Genomic DNA, 13,337 nt, shown 5'->3' with positions numbered 1-13,337 from the left:
AAAGCCAAGAGAGCAATAGTGAGCAAGGGATGAAAAGAAGGACAGAAAAAGGCAGGAGACGAGGAAGGCCTTGGACAAGTTACTTTTTTTTCTGGCTTGCAAGAGTCAGCTCCTGGGACTTCGAGAAAAGAAACGGAACGAAGCGCCTGAAAAGTGAAACTTTTGTTTCAATGCTGCAAAATGTTTTAATTCAGTGTTAACACTTTCTCTTGGGATGTTTTTCATTGTATCCTTCTGGTCAATTGGCAGCAGCCTGGAGTCCCGATTTTTGTTGTTATTGTTATTTTATTGTAGCGGTGGAGGGGGGGGGCAGCAGAATTGGAGATGTTTCCTTATGGGTAACTAATCCCCAATGTTTCCCTATGGCCAAGGAGACAGTACTTGCCCATAGAGAAACCATACTTGCCCATAGAGAATCACTGGGGAATTGCTCTCCCATAGGGAAACATTGGGAATTACTTGTCCATAGGGAAACAGAGGGAGCATCTCCAATGCTTCCTTATGGGCAAAGACTGTCCTTTGTTTTAGTACGTCCCCCAAAGTTCAAGACAAAGCTGCTCCTGTCCCGATCCATCCCCGTTCCTTAGTTCTGCTCCAAAGGAGGGCGTTTGGGACGCTTGCCCCCTTCCTTCCCGGACACCAAGGGCTTGAGGGTGGAGGATGCGTCCGGGAAAAGGAGGACAGGCATTCCATGCCCAGCCAGGAAAGGGTGAACGCCTCCCTTTTTTCCAAACCCCGCATCCGCCTCGCCATTGGCTGGCCGGGCTGTGACGTCACCGCGGGGGAGGCGTGGCCGCGGGTGCCCGAGGCGCGCGTCCGAGAGGAAGAGGGAGCGCGCGTGGGGCGGGGGCGCGCAGCGAGGAAGGAGGGCAGGAAGGCAGGCAGGCAGAGGGAGGGAAGGAGGGAAGGAAGGAAGGAAGCAAGGAAGGAAGAAGCCCTGCTGCTTCTCCTTCTCTTTCTCCTTCTGCTTCTCCTTTGCTCCTGGCTCTGCTGGGCGCGGATGCTGCAGCCCAGAGCTGCCTCTGCTTCGCAGCCTCTTGGCGAGACATGGAGCCTGGCAGTCCTGGCCCGGAGGCCCTCTGAGCAGCCCAGGGGATCCACGCGATCTCCCCTCCCCAAAGCAAGGCAGGAGGCCGGAGGATCCACCCAGCGGACCGGAGGGGGAAAGCCACTCGCTCTCTAGGGCCACTCATCTAGCAGATCGGGGGATCGACTGGGTCTCTTCTCTCTCCCTTCCAAAAGGAATCAGGGGAGCCATCTAGCAGATCGGAAGGACCGGCTGGATCTCCTTTCTCTCCCCAGCAAACTGGTGGACCGACTCGCTCTCCCCTCCCGTCCGTCCATCCACCCAGGATCCAACCGGAAGACCAAGGGGATCACCAGCTGTCTTCCCTCCCTACCCCAAAAAAAGGAGGCAGAGGGATCTATGTAGGAGATCGCGAGGACCGGCTGGATCTCCTTTGTCCCGCCAGCAAACTACTGGACCGACTCGATCTCCACCACCCATCTAGTAGAGCAAGGGGGATCACTAGCTCTCTTTCCCACCCACCCCCCAAAAAACAAGGAGGCAGAGGGATCCATCTAGCACAACGTGGGGACCGACTGGATCTCTTTTCTTCTAAAGAAAAGGAGGCGAGGAGCCCATCTAGCAGACCGAGGACCTGACTGGATCTCTGCTTTTTCTTCCCCGCCAAAAAGATAAAATAAAATAAAAGGGAGGCAGGGAGGATCCACTAGATCTCTCTGCCGCAAAAAAAGGAGGGAGGAGAAAGCCACCCTCGTCGGCCAGAGGCTCCGCGAGACAGGATCGGCTGGAGAGAAAGAGAAGGAGGAGAAAGAAGGAAAGAGGAAGGAAGGAAGGAAGGAAGGAAAGGAGGGCGGGAGAGAAGAAGGAGAAGCCTCGCTTTCTTTTAGGCTTCCAGCCCTTGGAGAGAAGGCAATCCGGGATTTGGCTGCCGGAGGAGAAAGGGCACACTCTCTCAGCCTCGGGAGGCGATGCTTTGGATCCGGGATCCGGTGTGAAGCAGCCCCGAAGAGGCTCCAGGAGGGAGGTCTCTGGGCCACTTTTGGGGGGAGACACAGGACCCCTTGATCGTCAACTCCTTCGTGGGAAAACTTCTTTCGGGGGGCCTCCAGTGGATCATATACTTCCCCCCCCCCCAAAAAAAAAGGCATCCCTCCCTGCCTTGCATTCCTTTTGGACCGGACTCTCCTTATGCGGAGCTTGAAGTGACCGGGACCAAGCCCAGGAACTCGGTCTCTCTCCCTCGGTCTCTGAGTCTCTGCAAAGGTCTCCGATGGCTGCCTCCGGGAGGCGAGGCTGGCTGCAGGGCTGGTGGGCGGCGGGGCTCTGCTTGGCGGCCCTCGGACCCTTCCCAGGTGAGAGACAACGTCGGGAGGCGGCGGGGGGCTTGCGGGTCGGGCATCAGGGCTGGGGCTTGGCTCTTGGCTAGGAAACTGATCCAATCTGAGGCCACTTTAAGGTGCCCCAACAAACTCCCATTCCCAGAATTCCATAGCAGGGAGACAGGGCAGAGAAAGGGGCCTCAACCTGGATCGCTTCCCCAGTCTAGAGCCACCCTATATCTCTCTATCACTTCTCAATGGAGCAGGATGAGACGGGGAGCAAGTCATGGAGCCAAACTGCAGACTAACTGGTTTGACTGGGCTGGAGACCGAAGGAGAAGTGGGTACCTAATGGGAGACCCAGTTGCTATAGGGCATCCATCCATCGAGAATCCCCAGGCAACCTTTTCTTTTCCAGAAAGCAAGGCTGGGTGACTTTCATGGAAGCTTCTTCAAAAAGAAATTGCACCCATTCCTAGCTAGGATCCCTTGCACTTGGTCTAGAGAGGGAAGGACTGGTGTAGCCACTATGGGTCTCTGTTCTGAACAAGCAAGGAGCCATAATAATAATAATAATAATAATAATAATAATAATAATAGTTGGGTACTAGAGAATGTTGAACCAAATGGCTCCATCTTCTGAAAAGGGGAAAAATAGGACGTGATCTTGGTGCCCTGAGCAGTGCCAGCATCTCCCCTTGCCAAGGATGGCACAGACACACACTGGCAAGTTTGCCACCTTTATGCCCCAGTGCCATGGTTGGGAGGGGATCTCGTGGACATGGATGGGATGACAACAGATGCGATCTCCAGATCCCTCTATTACCTTTCTTTTACTACTCTCTGGAAGGACTCTCAGTGGCCCCTTTTTTGGATGCGGATGGTTGCCTCTCCAAAATCTCCTGAGCAGGTCAGGGGCCATGGTTGCCAACTCTTTCCAAGGAACAGCTGGACATTTTTCCTTGGGTTTTTGCCATCTTGGTGTTAATCCAGATTTGGGGATGGGAAGGGTGGACTTGTCAGACCATGAGATGTTGTGGAGCTGAGAGATGGAGATGTCCAACCAATATGGAATCAATGATGTTAATAGAACACGCATAGTAGACTCCGAGTTCTTTGGCATTTTGGGAGGAGGGATTGGACTCTTGAATCTTGGTTCACCCTGGCATATGTGCCATCTCTGGATATACATTACTGCTGCTTCATCTGCCATGCCAGGTGGTTTTCTAGGGGTGCAAAGACTGCTTTTTGGAGAAGAAACTCTTTGTGGGTTTGGGGGGAGGGAGATGCAACTGGAAAGATGCAGCTGCTTTTTACAGCCGATGCTTAGCGGAGGCAGAGAACTGACTTTGCCAAGGATGGTTTGTACCCAGGAACTCATGACATGGGCATCAGCTTGAGAGAATAAAGAATAAATTGTGGGAGATCCCTTCGGTTTAGGGTTGGGTCTGAAAAGGGATTGTGGTGGGCACCCATGCCATGTATCCCTTTTCAGGCTGGCTTTTTAGGACTGGCTTTTCCATGCCCATTGGAGCTGGCAGCTGGTAAAGAGGCATCCTGGTCTGGTTCTTGGCAATGGTGTTGCTGATACAGCAGGGGGCAGCCTGAATCCAGGCCCAGAGAAAGGCCCAGAAGAACCAGGACTTGGCTCAGTAGAAAGATGTTGAGGTCTCCCAAGCATAGAAGCACTAGCCAGTGACTTCTAAGGAGGGAAGAGAGAAGCAGAAGCACAGGAAGGTTCAGAGACATGATAGCAGGTTTTAACCCTATCTTGCAGCAAGAATCCAGGAGGCGTTGTGTCTATGGGGAGGAAGCCATTGCTTTGGATGCAATGGGGAAGTTTTGTTTGGAGAGGATTGCTAGTCCCTAGTATTCGCGCCAACTCAGTAGACCAGATTGTGTAGTGAAAGGGGATGATCGGAGAATAACAGATCAATATTTACTATGGGTGGGTGGAAGGTTGCCCCAGACTGTAAACATCTCCAAAACTGAGATGAGGAATGGGGTGGATTATTCCAACTGATGTTACTTTTTTGTGGTCGGATGCATGGAAACCAGAAATTTGAGCCCTGAAATGTTGACCTGACACTTTGTGAAATCTGAGTGTGGGATGTCCCAAACCCTGGGCAGATGTCTTCCAAAAAGCTGAAAGAAGAATGAAATCTGTGTTGAATGAAATTTCCGGCTGGGCATTTCCTTTCCCCGAATATTTGCTCCTTCCCTGCAGAGCTTGGAGAACCTTTGACCCTCTGTCCGTTAATGGAGCCCAACTCCCATCATTCCCAGCCATTGGGTTTGCTGCTGAGGATGATGGGAAATGGAGTCCAATATCTTCTGAAGGGCCACCCCAACCTTGATTTACTACATGAATTAATAAAACACTTTGCACACGCAAATGCACAAACATTCCATTCTTCTTGCCTGTCTTCTCCTCTTTGCCAGGGCAATAAAGAAACAATATTTTGCAAGCAGGCTTTCTGGGAATATTATGTGTTTTCAAGAGCAGAAAGAATGTGATGTTTGTATTCCAGAAACATTCCTGTTTGGTTTTGTTTCTGTGAGTCGAGATTTGTCGCTGAAATGGGAGCCTTGACAGACACACACGTTCACCAATAGCCGCACCCGAGAGAGACTTGGCATTTGAAATGTGGGTCTCTTTGACACATTTGAGTGAGTGTCTTTGCCTGTTGTTTTTTCTGCGCAAGCATGTGCAGATTTTTTAAACATGGTTCTTTCTACATGCAGACGTGCACTCTAAAAATTTCAGAGGAGCAAAGCATTGAGGTACATCCAGCCTAAGCATAACATAAAATTATTCTTGCTACAAAGCAACCCCCACTAAAATCCCTTCTGCTGATGTTTCGTATTTGTGCAGCACCACCAATGTACATGGTGCTTGAAGAGGCACAAGAAAAATGGCGGGTTTCTGCCCCAAGGAGGTTACAGTCGAAGTACTGACAATGTGGGAAAGTGCAAGAGCCTGAAGGCTGAAAGAGGTATGAGGAACACAAAAGGATTATGAGGAAGTGTAAGAAACGTCTTCTTAGCTTTTGTTTCAGTTGTGGACAAAGGTTCAGGAGATAAGCCAAATGCTTCATGGGGCCGTGCTATTATGGCATTAGGGTGCAGCTGCATTACAGTTAGATTCAGTGCTAATTCTGCTGTTCATTTCATAATAGGATTGGTGCCCTTTCTCAGCAGGGCCTAAATACCCTAAAGGTGCAAGATCCTGTCTGAACATGGAAGCCCTGGTTTAATACTTGGATGTGGGGGGGGTCGCCAATGAATATCAGGCTCTATTTCAGAGGACGGAAGTGGCAAAACCACCTCTGCGGATTCCTGGCTTAAGAAATCCTATAAAATGCATGGAGTCTCCATAAGACAGGTGACTTGAAGGCAGGCACACACAGATATCAGCCTTCAGCAGTAGGCACTGGCCACATTCCCAGTGCCTTTTGGAAGTCTAGATGAGAAGTTAAGGCCACATCGACTCATCATTCCTCCTCCCCCAGACTCCCATGATTAAAACCACATATTCATTGGACTTGTAATTCTAGCGTTGCATCCAGAGCTTGGGAGGCTTCTTCCACAGTGAAAATAATTAGCTGTGCTGCTCATTATCTACTTTGAAAGACAGGTTGTTAGCTTTCTCTCCTGTTGCTTTCTCTCTGGTTGTAACTCACTGTGCTACGTGCTCCTGATGTACTGTAGAATCCTGGGATGCGTAGTTTGGTGAGGCACCAGAGTAGGCTGGCGACCGCACCAAACTACAAATCCCAGGATTCCATAGGAGAGAGAGGGTGCATCAACACCGTCGAAATAATGAAACTTGACTGCTAGGGGTCCATGATCCAATCCCAACAGGATTGCCTGCTGCCCCCTCCTAAAATGAGCTATGGGGCAGAATGTATTCTTTTATTTACACCCCACATCCCAGTCTGTGTGTGCATGGCCCCCCGAAACCTTAACAGTGCTCTGGGAAGCCTCCTGGAAGTGCTAATGATGAAATTCCCATTGTGTTCTGTGGATAGGAATATCTTACGTGATAGCTCTACAATTTATTGGGAAGCCGTAGTGTACCTCTTCCTAGGTTCTGTGGGGTGAACTATAATCGAATATTGCAAACAAAATCACAGTTTAAGTCTCAATACTTATATTTAACTGCAACAGAGCAATGTTTGTATTAATTTGGCACATAGTGTACCTCTTCTTAGGTTCTGTGGGGTGAACTATAATTGAATATTGCCAAAACAACCACAGTTTAAGTCCCAATACAGATATTTTAACTGCAGCAGAGCAACTTGTGTATTCAGTTTGGCACATGCACTGTCCCAAAATCTCCATGCATCCATTAAGGTGCCTGTGCAGGACTTGACTGCAGGACTGCAACATTTGAATGCCATCTTAAACAAACAAACAATTAATGGGTTGGATGCAAATACAAAATCATGCCAAAAAGAATTTACCCATTTTGTTCCCTCCTACATTGTTGTTGTGTACCTTCAAGTAATTTCTGACTTATGGTGACTACAAAGCAAACCTGTTACAGGGTTTTCTTGGTGAGATTTGTTCAGAGAAGGTTTGCCTTCATCTTGAGTCTGAGAGAGTGTGACTTGCTCAGGGTCCCCCAATAGGTTTCCATGGCCAAGCAGGGATTCGAACCCTGGTCTCCCATAGTTGTAGTCCAAAGCTCAAGCCACTACACCACACTGGCTCTGCTTTCCCTCCTAAATACATACGCTGTATAACTGAAAACACTGCTATCTTATCTTATACAACTCTTTTATTCCAGGCGGACCTTCTCTTTAGCTCTGCCAACATACTTCCATCTCTCTCTCTCTTTATGAATGGTGGGCCAAACCAGTTACAATAGCTCTGTCAACTACTATAACTGGAGAAATCTTGGAGTATAGCACAGTGAGCATTTACAGAGCACTGCAAGGCTTTTTTGGGTCTCATGCATGGCTTGGTTTTTTTTTCCATGTAAGGAAAGAATATATATTATACCAGAGGTCAGGTTTAGGGGCAGCTCCTTGCAATGAGAAACACCACTTTTGTGTTCTCATTCTGGGAGAAAGGAATGGTTGGACCTTCATATTGCTGCTTGAGTGTGGATGTTTGGCAATTGTTCATAGCAAAAATAACTAATTGTAAGTAACATGTTACTTTGTACTGACTGCTTCCTAAAGTCTGGCCTTGTATGTTACTTCCAACACAAGCACATACACATATCCTCTTATATCAAGGAATGCATGCATGGCACTTCTGGTCAAAGAGGTCTTTGCTTTGGCAGAATCCTGCAGCCAAGAGTTGTGCCAGTTAACCACAAAAGCATGGTGGTTGGTTGTGTGTGTATACATAGTGTATTTACTTGTCAAATCATAGGTTCTGGAAATCTTGCCTAGCAAGAGGAAGAGGATCTTTCAGATGATCTTGCAGTATCAATGCAGTTTGACACCATTTTAAGTGCCATGGGTCCATGCTATGGAATTGTAGTTTGCTGTGGCACCAGAAGTCTCTGATAGAGAAGGCTAAATGTCTCACGAAACTATAAATCCTAGCATTCCATAGTATTGAGCCATGTCAGATAAAGCGGGGTCAAACAGCATTATTCCTGCAGTGCAGATGCAGCCTATGTTGGAGCAATGGAGGATCTCAGCTCGAGTCTGGTGACTCTGTGGTCAAGCGTTTGGAAATGATTTCCATCGCACTGAGCCATGGCAGTGAAAGCAGTGTCAAACTACAATAATTCTTCAGTGTAGTGAGTTCTCCATATCTTTCTCTATCCCTTTTCTCTTCCTTTTCTCTCTCTTTTGCTCATATACATAACACTTGGTTGCACATCCCATCCCTGCCAGGGTTTTCTGGGAAGAATGGAGCTGCCTTCAGTCACCAGTCCGATGGAGGAGGAATTAACAGGCCCTTTTACAGCTTTTCTCTTCACCCCTTCCTCTAACATGGTTAATGTACACCAGTTCAACACGGATATATATATTTCTTTTTATGACACTCTCCGCTTCTGCTGTTTGCCTGACTCTCCTTATTACAATGTTTGCTTTCTTCCTCTTATGTGGAGATAAAAGGGATATGTTGTCATAAAAGGGGTAATAGACACCCCCCTTTAAAAACAAAGCGAAAAACCTGTTCCGCCAAATTGCCTTTAGTGCAGTCAGATGCACAGCCCTGAACAGATATGCTTCTTGCAATTGCTGTTGCAATATGCATCCTTTCCTTTCTGGAGTTTCTACCTGGTTATGTGGCCTCTTTGGATGCTTCAAGGTGCAAAGATGGAAAACGTTTGGGAAAGGAGGGTTGCAGGCATCTCTGGCACCTTCAGGGTGGGCTATGTTTTAAAAAGAGAGAGGCAGTCCTCTTATTTACCTTTCATGGGAATGGGTGCAAGGAAAGGTGTTGCATATCAGAATACACCAAGGTGTTAGGGCTGTGGAAGACAGAGATATCTCACATGTGTCTAATATCTTGGCTAGCTCTGGGGCCATTTCATGCTGCACAATATGCAAGCAGGATCATTGCAAAGTATGATTCTATGTTTAACTGCCTTGGCAGCATCCTGTGGGATCCTGGGAGTTGCAGTTTAGAGTGGTGTACTTAGAATTCTCAGCCAGAGAGCTCTAGTGCTTCCTCAGACTGCAAACCCCAGGATGCCAGGAGTTGTTAAAATGAAACCACAGTGCTATAGTTGTGTAGCATGAAAGGGCCTCTAGCTGTTCACACCAGTTCTGGGATTAATATCAGTTGTATACAAAGAACTAAAGCCTGAGCCTGTCAAACCAGAAAGGCATCTCTCTTTGCTGATGTTCTGTAGAAGTGTAAGCATGTTTGCTGGGAACCTATGCTCCATCTTGCTTTATCTGTTTTTTTGCTAAATGGATTTCCATGTAGATATCAATCTGTTTGCTATCTTTCCATCTTCCTTGGTTACATCTGCACTGCAGAAATAATCCAGGTTGACACAACTTTAAGTTCCATGGCTCAGTGCTATGGAATTATAGTTTGCTGTGGCACCAAAGCTCTCTGACAGAGAAGACTAAATGTCTCACAAAACTACAATTCCCAGAATTCCATAGCATTGCACCATGCCAGTTAATGTGGTGTCAAACTGGATTATTTCTGGCGGTGCGGATGCAGCTCTTGTGAACCACTTGCTAGCATAGCTAGTGATGGGGGATGCTGGGAGCTGAAGTCCTGGAATATCTGGAGCACTACACTTGGCCCATCCTAATTGTGTAATGTGGCTGTGTATTGCACAAAATGAAAATGACTGCACGAAGAGGTCCTTTGTCTCAAAGAGATGCCAAGACTGGCTTCCATGGAAAGAGTTTGTTTAAGAATTTGCATGCCACTTCTGGATCTGCAAAAGTTGTTTGCAACCAGTAAAAAACACCACCACCACAAACTGTAAGTGCTTTAAACCATTTAAGAAACATCATAAAAACCTATACACTGGCCATAAATTAGTCCAGAAAAAAACACCTTAAAAAAGGAAAACAATAAAGCAGCTGAATGTCAAGAAATGTAGTAATTAAGAGCCATAAAATGGCAGAAGTGAAGCTGATGAATCTCATGGCAGATCTGGATAAAATGTTTTTCATTTGGGCGTTGCGATGAGGTTACTTTAGGCCACCCTGCCATACGTTTTGTAAGTGGGCTTCTCCATAGCTTGGAAAGGTAACTTTAATTTTGGATTAATTCAAAGATATAGCTGTGTTAGTACTGTAGAATCAATATGTAGAGAGATCTTGTAGCACCTTGGAGACTAACTGAAATGCAGAAGTTGGTAGCATGAGCTTTTGTAGACTTCAGTCTATTTCCTCAGATGCATTTAATTTTGGTTGATAACACCCAGAATCCTGCATTCACAGCAAGATTCTGGGAGCTGTCATCCTCTTCCTCCCAACAGCTACTTCTCCAAGCTCCTGGTTGCCCATTCCTGTTTTCATATGGGAAGGTAGAAGGATCTATGGGAGGGCTTTAGAGCCAGAGTGACTGCTGAGGTGTGCCATTTTGTGTCACATCAGTAGACTCTCTCCTAGCTGGCACTTTGTTTCGGTGGTGTGACTTCAAGTTGTTTCCAACTTACGGCGCCCCTAAGGTGTAAGGTAAAAATCAAGAGATTGTCTTGGCAAGATTTGTAGGCAAAAAGAGATTTGCCATTGCCTTCCTCTGAGGCTGAGAGCATGTGACTTGCCCAAGGTCACCCAATAGGTTTCATGGCCGAGCTGGGAATTGAACCTTGGTCTCCAGGGTCATAGTCCAACACTTAAAACAATATGTCTTGCTGGCTATCTAAGAGATCTGAAATCCTAGGGGGGAAAAACCTCCAAAATTCAGCAAAAAAAAGTCTCCCCTCCAAAGCCTATTCTTCTAGAAAATCAGGGGGAAATATGTTGCGGTATATTTTCTGTTAAAATGATGTATAACATATTTAAGGCATGTTGTTTATATACTTACTCTGCCTCCACATTATTTCTAAAAACGGTTTTTCTGAAAATGTCCTTTTTAAAAATAGGAAAACAGAGTCCTCCCTACCAACTCCCATGGCTCTGAAATTTCCAGAAAGTATAGCTCAGTAGGTGAAATGTTTTCTCTGCCATCTGGGTGGGCGATTCGGCTGGATCCGTCATCTCCTTGCTTCAGAGGTTGGGTTTGTTCCTCTGCCGGGTGTGAGATCTGCTGAGTGAGGGAAATGGGGTTTCAACATTGTGTCTACATGCCGGACTGGTGCAACAGTTAACCTTGATCTTGGAAGGATTGAGTCTAAATGCCCAACCCTGCCAAGAACCTGAGGAAATAGACTTTCTTTCTATGTTACTTGAGTTTCCCCATTGGTCAAAACAGGAACACTTAGAGTCCTTGCCAATAGTTGTTGTTTTTTGCTGCTGACATAAAGGGCACAAGGAAAATTGTCACCTTTTCTGTGCCCTGGGAAAAAGGCTGGGTGATGAGTCTTAAATCAACATGCTTTCAAATCCTTGGACAAACTGTAAGTGATCATAATAGGTGGTTCGTTTCTTGAGGGATGGAGAGATGGACTGAGGTACAGCCCTTCCTGAAGGCTGTGGCTGTGAATTTTAAGCGTAGAGACTGGCTTTGCTTCTTTTTTGGTATGAAACAGGCACTTTGTACATCCTCAGGGGCACTCCCTTGGATGGGATTATTTCTCATGTTGCAGGATGAGCTGTGAGAGCTGACAGAAATCCAGGGGCCCACCCCCATCTGGGATTAAACTCTAATGACTGTGAGTCAGTGGTCAAGCCATGCTAAACACGGTGGCATTGGAGGAGGAGGAAGAGGAGGAGGAGGAGGATGCAGTTGTAGGTGCAGCATGAAGGAGGTGCTGGGAGCTTTTAGCACTGAGCTTCCTTGAAAGGTAACAAGTCTTCCTACAAGTACTACTAGGAGACTTTTAATGTAGTGGCATAAGTCAAAGACAGCTCCCTGTTCCAAAGGAGATCCAATATAAACACTAACAAAATAAATATATGACCTCAGGATTTGGTGGGTTCTTCTTCACTGGAGGTATTTAAGCAGAAGCAGGATGACAATTTGTCCACGATGCTGTGGAATGAGCAAAGACACTATGTCATTTATGGGGCCACCATATATTGACAGGCAACTTGAAGGTGTACACTATGGTGCATGTGGTTAGCCATCCATGGAACATCTTTCCTGGTGCAAGGATCATTGGATCCCAGCATTGGCAAGCTAGGTGGAGCCAAGTTCCTCCATCCCAGGTTTCACTACCCCCAGAGTTTTATGTTGGCACTGCTCCTGCGTGAAACTTCTTGCACCCAAGCTGAGTCAGACGAGGAACCAGAAGAGCCTGCTCCAAAATGACCTTCTTTCCCAGGCCTGTTTTAGCCAGTGGCACCTTGCCTCCTGTCTGCCAACTTCCCTCCTTCCCCCTTTTTCCCTGGCTGCCATGATTAACAGGAGCTGTGTAATAAGTCCAATAGTGCCCCATGGGGTGTGGCATACAAACCCAGATAGCGAGAGGAGATAAGCCAAGAGAGTTTGCCGAGAAGGCCCAGGAGGGAACAGACATTGGCTGTGCTTCAGTGAAACAGCTGTAGCCCGAGGCAAGAAGAGACTCAGCTCCACAGTGCTGTGTCATCAAGATTGTTCTGCTTCGCATGGGTGTGCCACTGTGGGTGGGTTAGGCCTCGGATGAAGGATGAGATGGGACAGGGTGGTGGTGGTGGTGAGACAAAATGGGACCCATCGGAAGGCAGGGAATGCAGCAATCGCCTGGGGGAGAAGGCCGCAAAGTGTAGGAACTGACTCTTCCAAAATATCATAGGCGTCACATGTTGGCCGAGATGTTGTCAAAAGAGAATTTGGTCCTCTGGTCTGGGCGCATTGTTTGAGGAATGTTGTGGGAAGCCCCAAGTGGTTCAGGCCAAGCTGATGAGATTTCTCATGGAAAATTTGGGAAGGGGAAAGTAAGAGAGCAAAAACAGGCACACATGCAATGAGATCCATAAGAGAAAAGGGAGGTTTCAAGCTAGATGATGGTCTTTATTGGCTGAAGTAAAACCAATGAACACCATCTTCCAGGATCTTGAGATGTGGTTCTCTTTTCCCCTGTGGTTTCCATGAAGGTTTTCTGCATCCTTGTTGGCAGTGCTATCTATACCTGGTACCCACCAGATGTTTTGAACTTTAACTCCCAAACTCCTTGTCCATTGGCTATCCTGGCTGGGGCTTCTGGGAGTTGAGTTCCAAAATACCTGGAGGACCAGTGTTTGAGAACCACAAAGAACCTCTGTATATTTCAACTCCCCAGCCAACATGGTTGATGATCCGAGGTTCTGTGGGTTGAAGTTCCACATTTGGAGGATACCAGGTTGGGGGAAGCCCATTTTACACTGGCTAGTAGACGTTCTCCAAGTCTTTCCCGGCCCTGCCTGGAAATGCCAAAGGTTGAACCTGCAACCTGTGCTCTGTCCCTGAAATCCTGAGCAAACCTG

General features: G+C 47.2%; 1 protein-coding gene across 6 annotated transcripts in view; it reads left to right on the top strand.

The window, feature by feature from the left end:
- Positions 1-844: 844 nt before the first annotated feature.
- NECTIN1 (nectin cell adhesion molecule 1) overlaps positions 845-13,337 on the top strand; it is a 191,841-nt gene continuing 179,348 nt past the window's right edge. For 5 of the 6 annotated variants that reach the window (XM_089537393.1, XM_089537388.1, XM_089537391.1 and 2 more), the window contains exon 1: positions 848-2,379. In XM_089537393.1, coding sequence (XP_089393519.1) covers positions 2,298-2,379 — 82 coding nt within the window. In that variant the 5' untranslated portion in view covers positions 848-2,297. Of the gene's footprint in view, positions 2,380-13,337 lie in introns of all 6 variants that reach the window. The other variant, XM_089537390.1, reaches the window with a different exon arrangement.

The sequence above is a fragment of the Sceloporus occidentalis genome, unplaced genomic scaffold, assembly GCF_023333645.1.
Source record: "Sceloporus occidentalis isolate IW3139 unplaced genomic scaffold, rSceOcc1.0.p SCAF_9, whole genome shotgun sequence".
Lineage (NCBI taxonomy): Eukaryota > Metazoa > Chordata > Lepidosauria > Squamata > Phrynosomatidae > Sceloporus > Sceloporus occidentalis.
The sequence above is the reverse complement of the archived record's forward strand: the minus strand, read 5'-3'. Positions and strand labels throughout refer to the sequence as shown.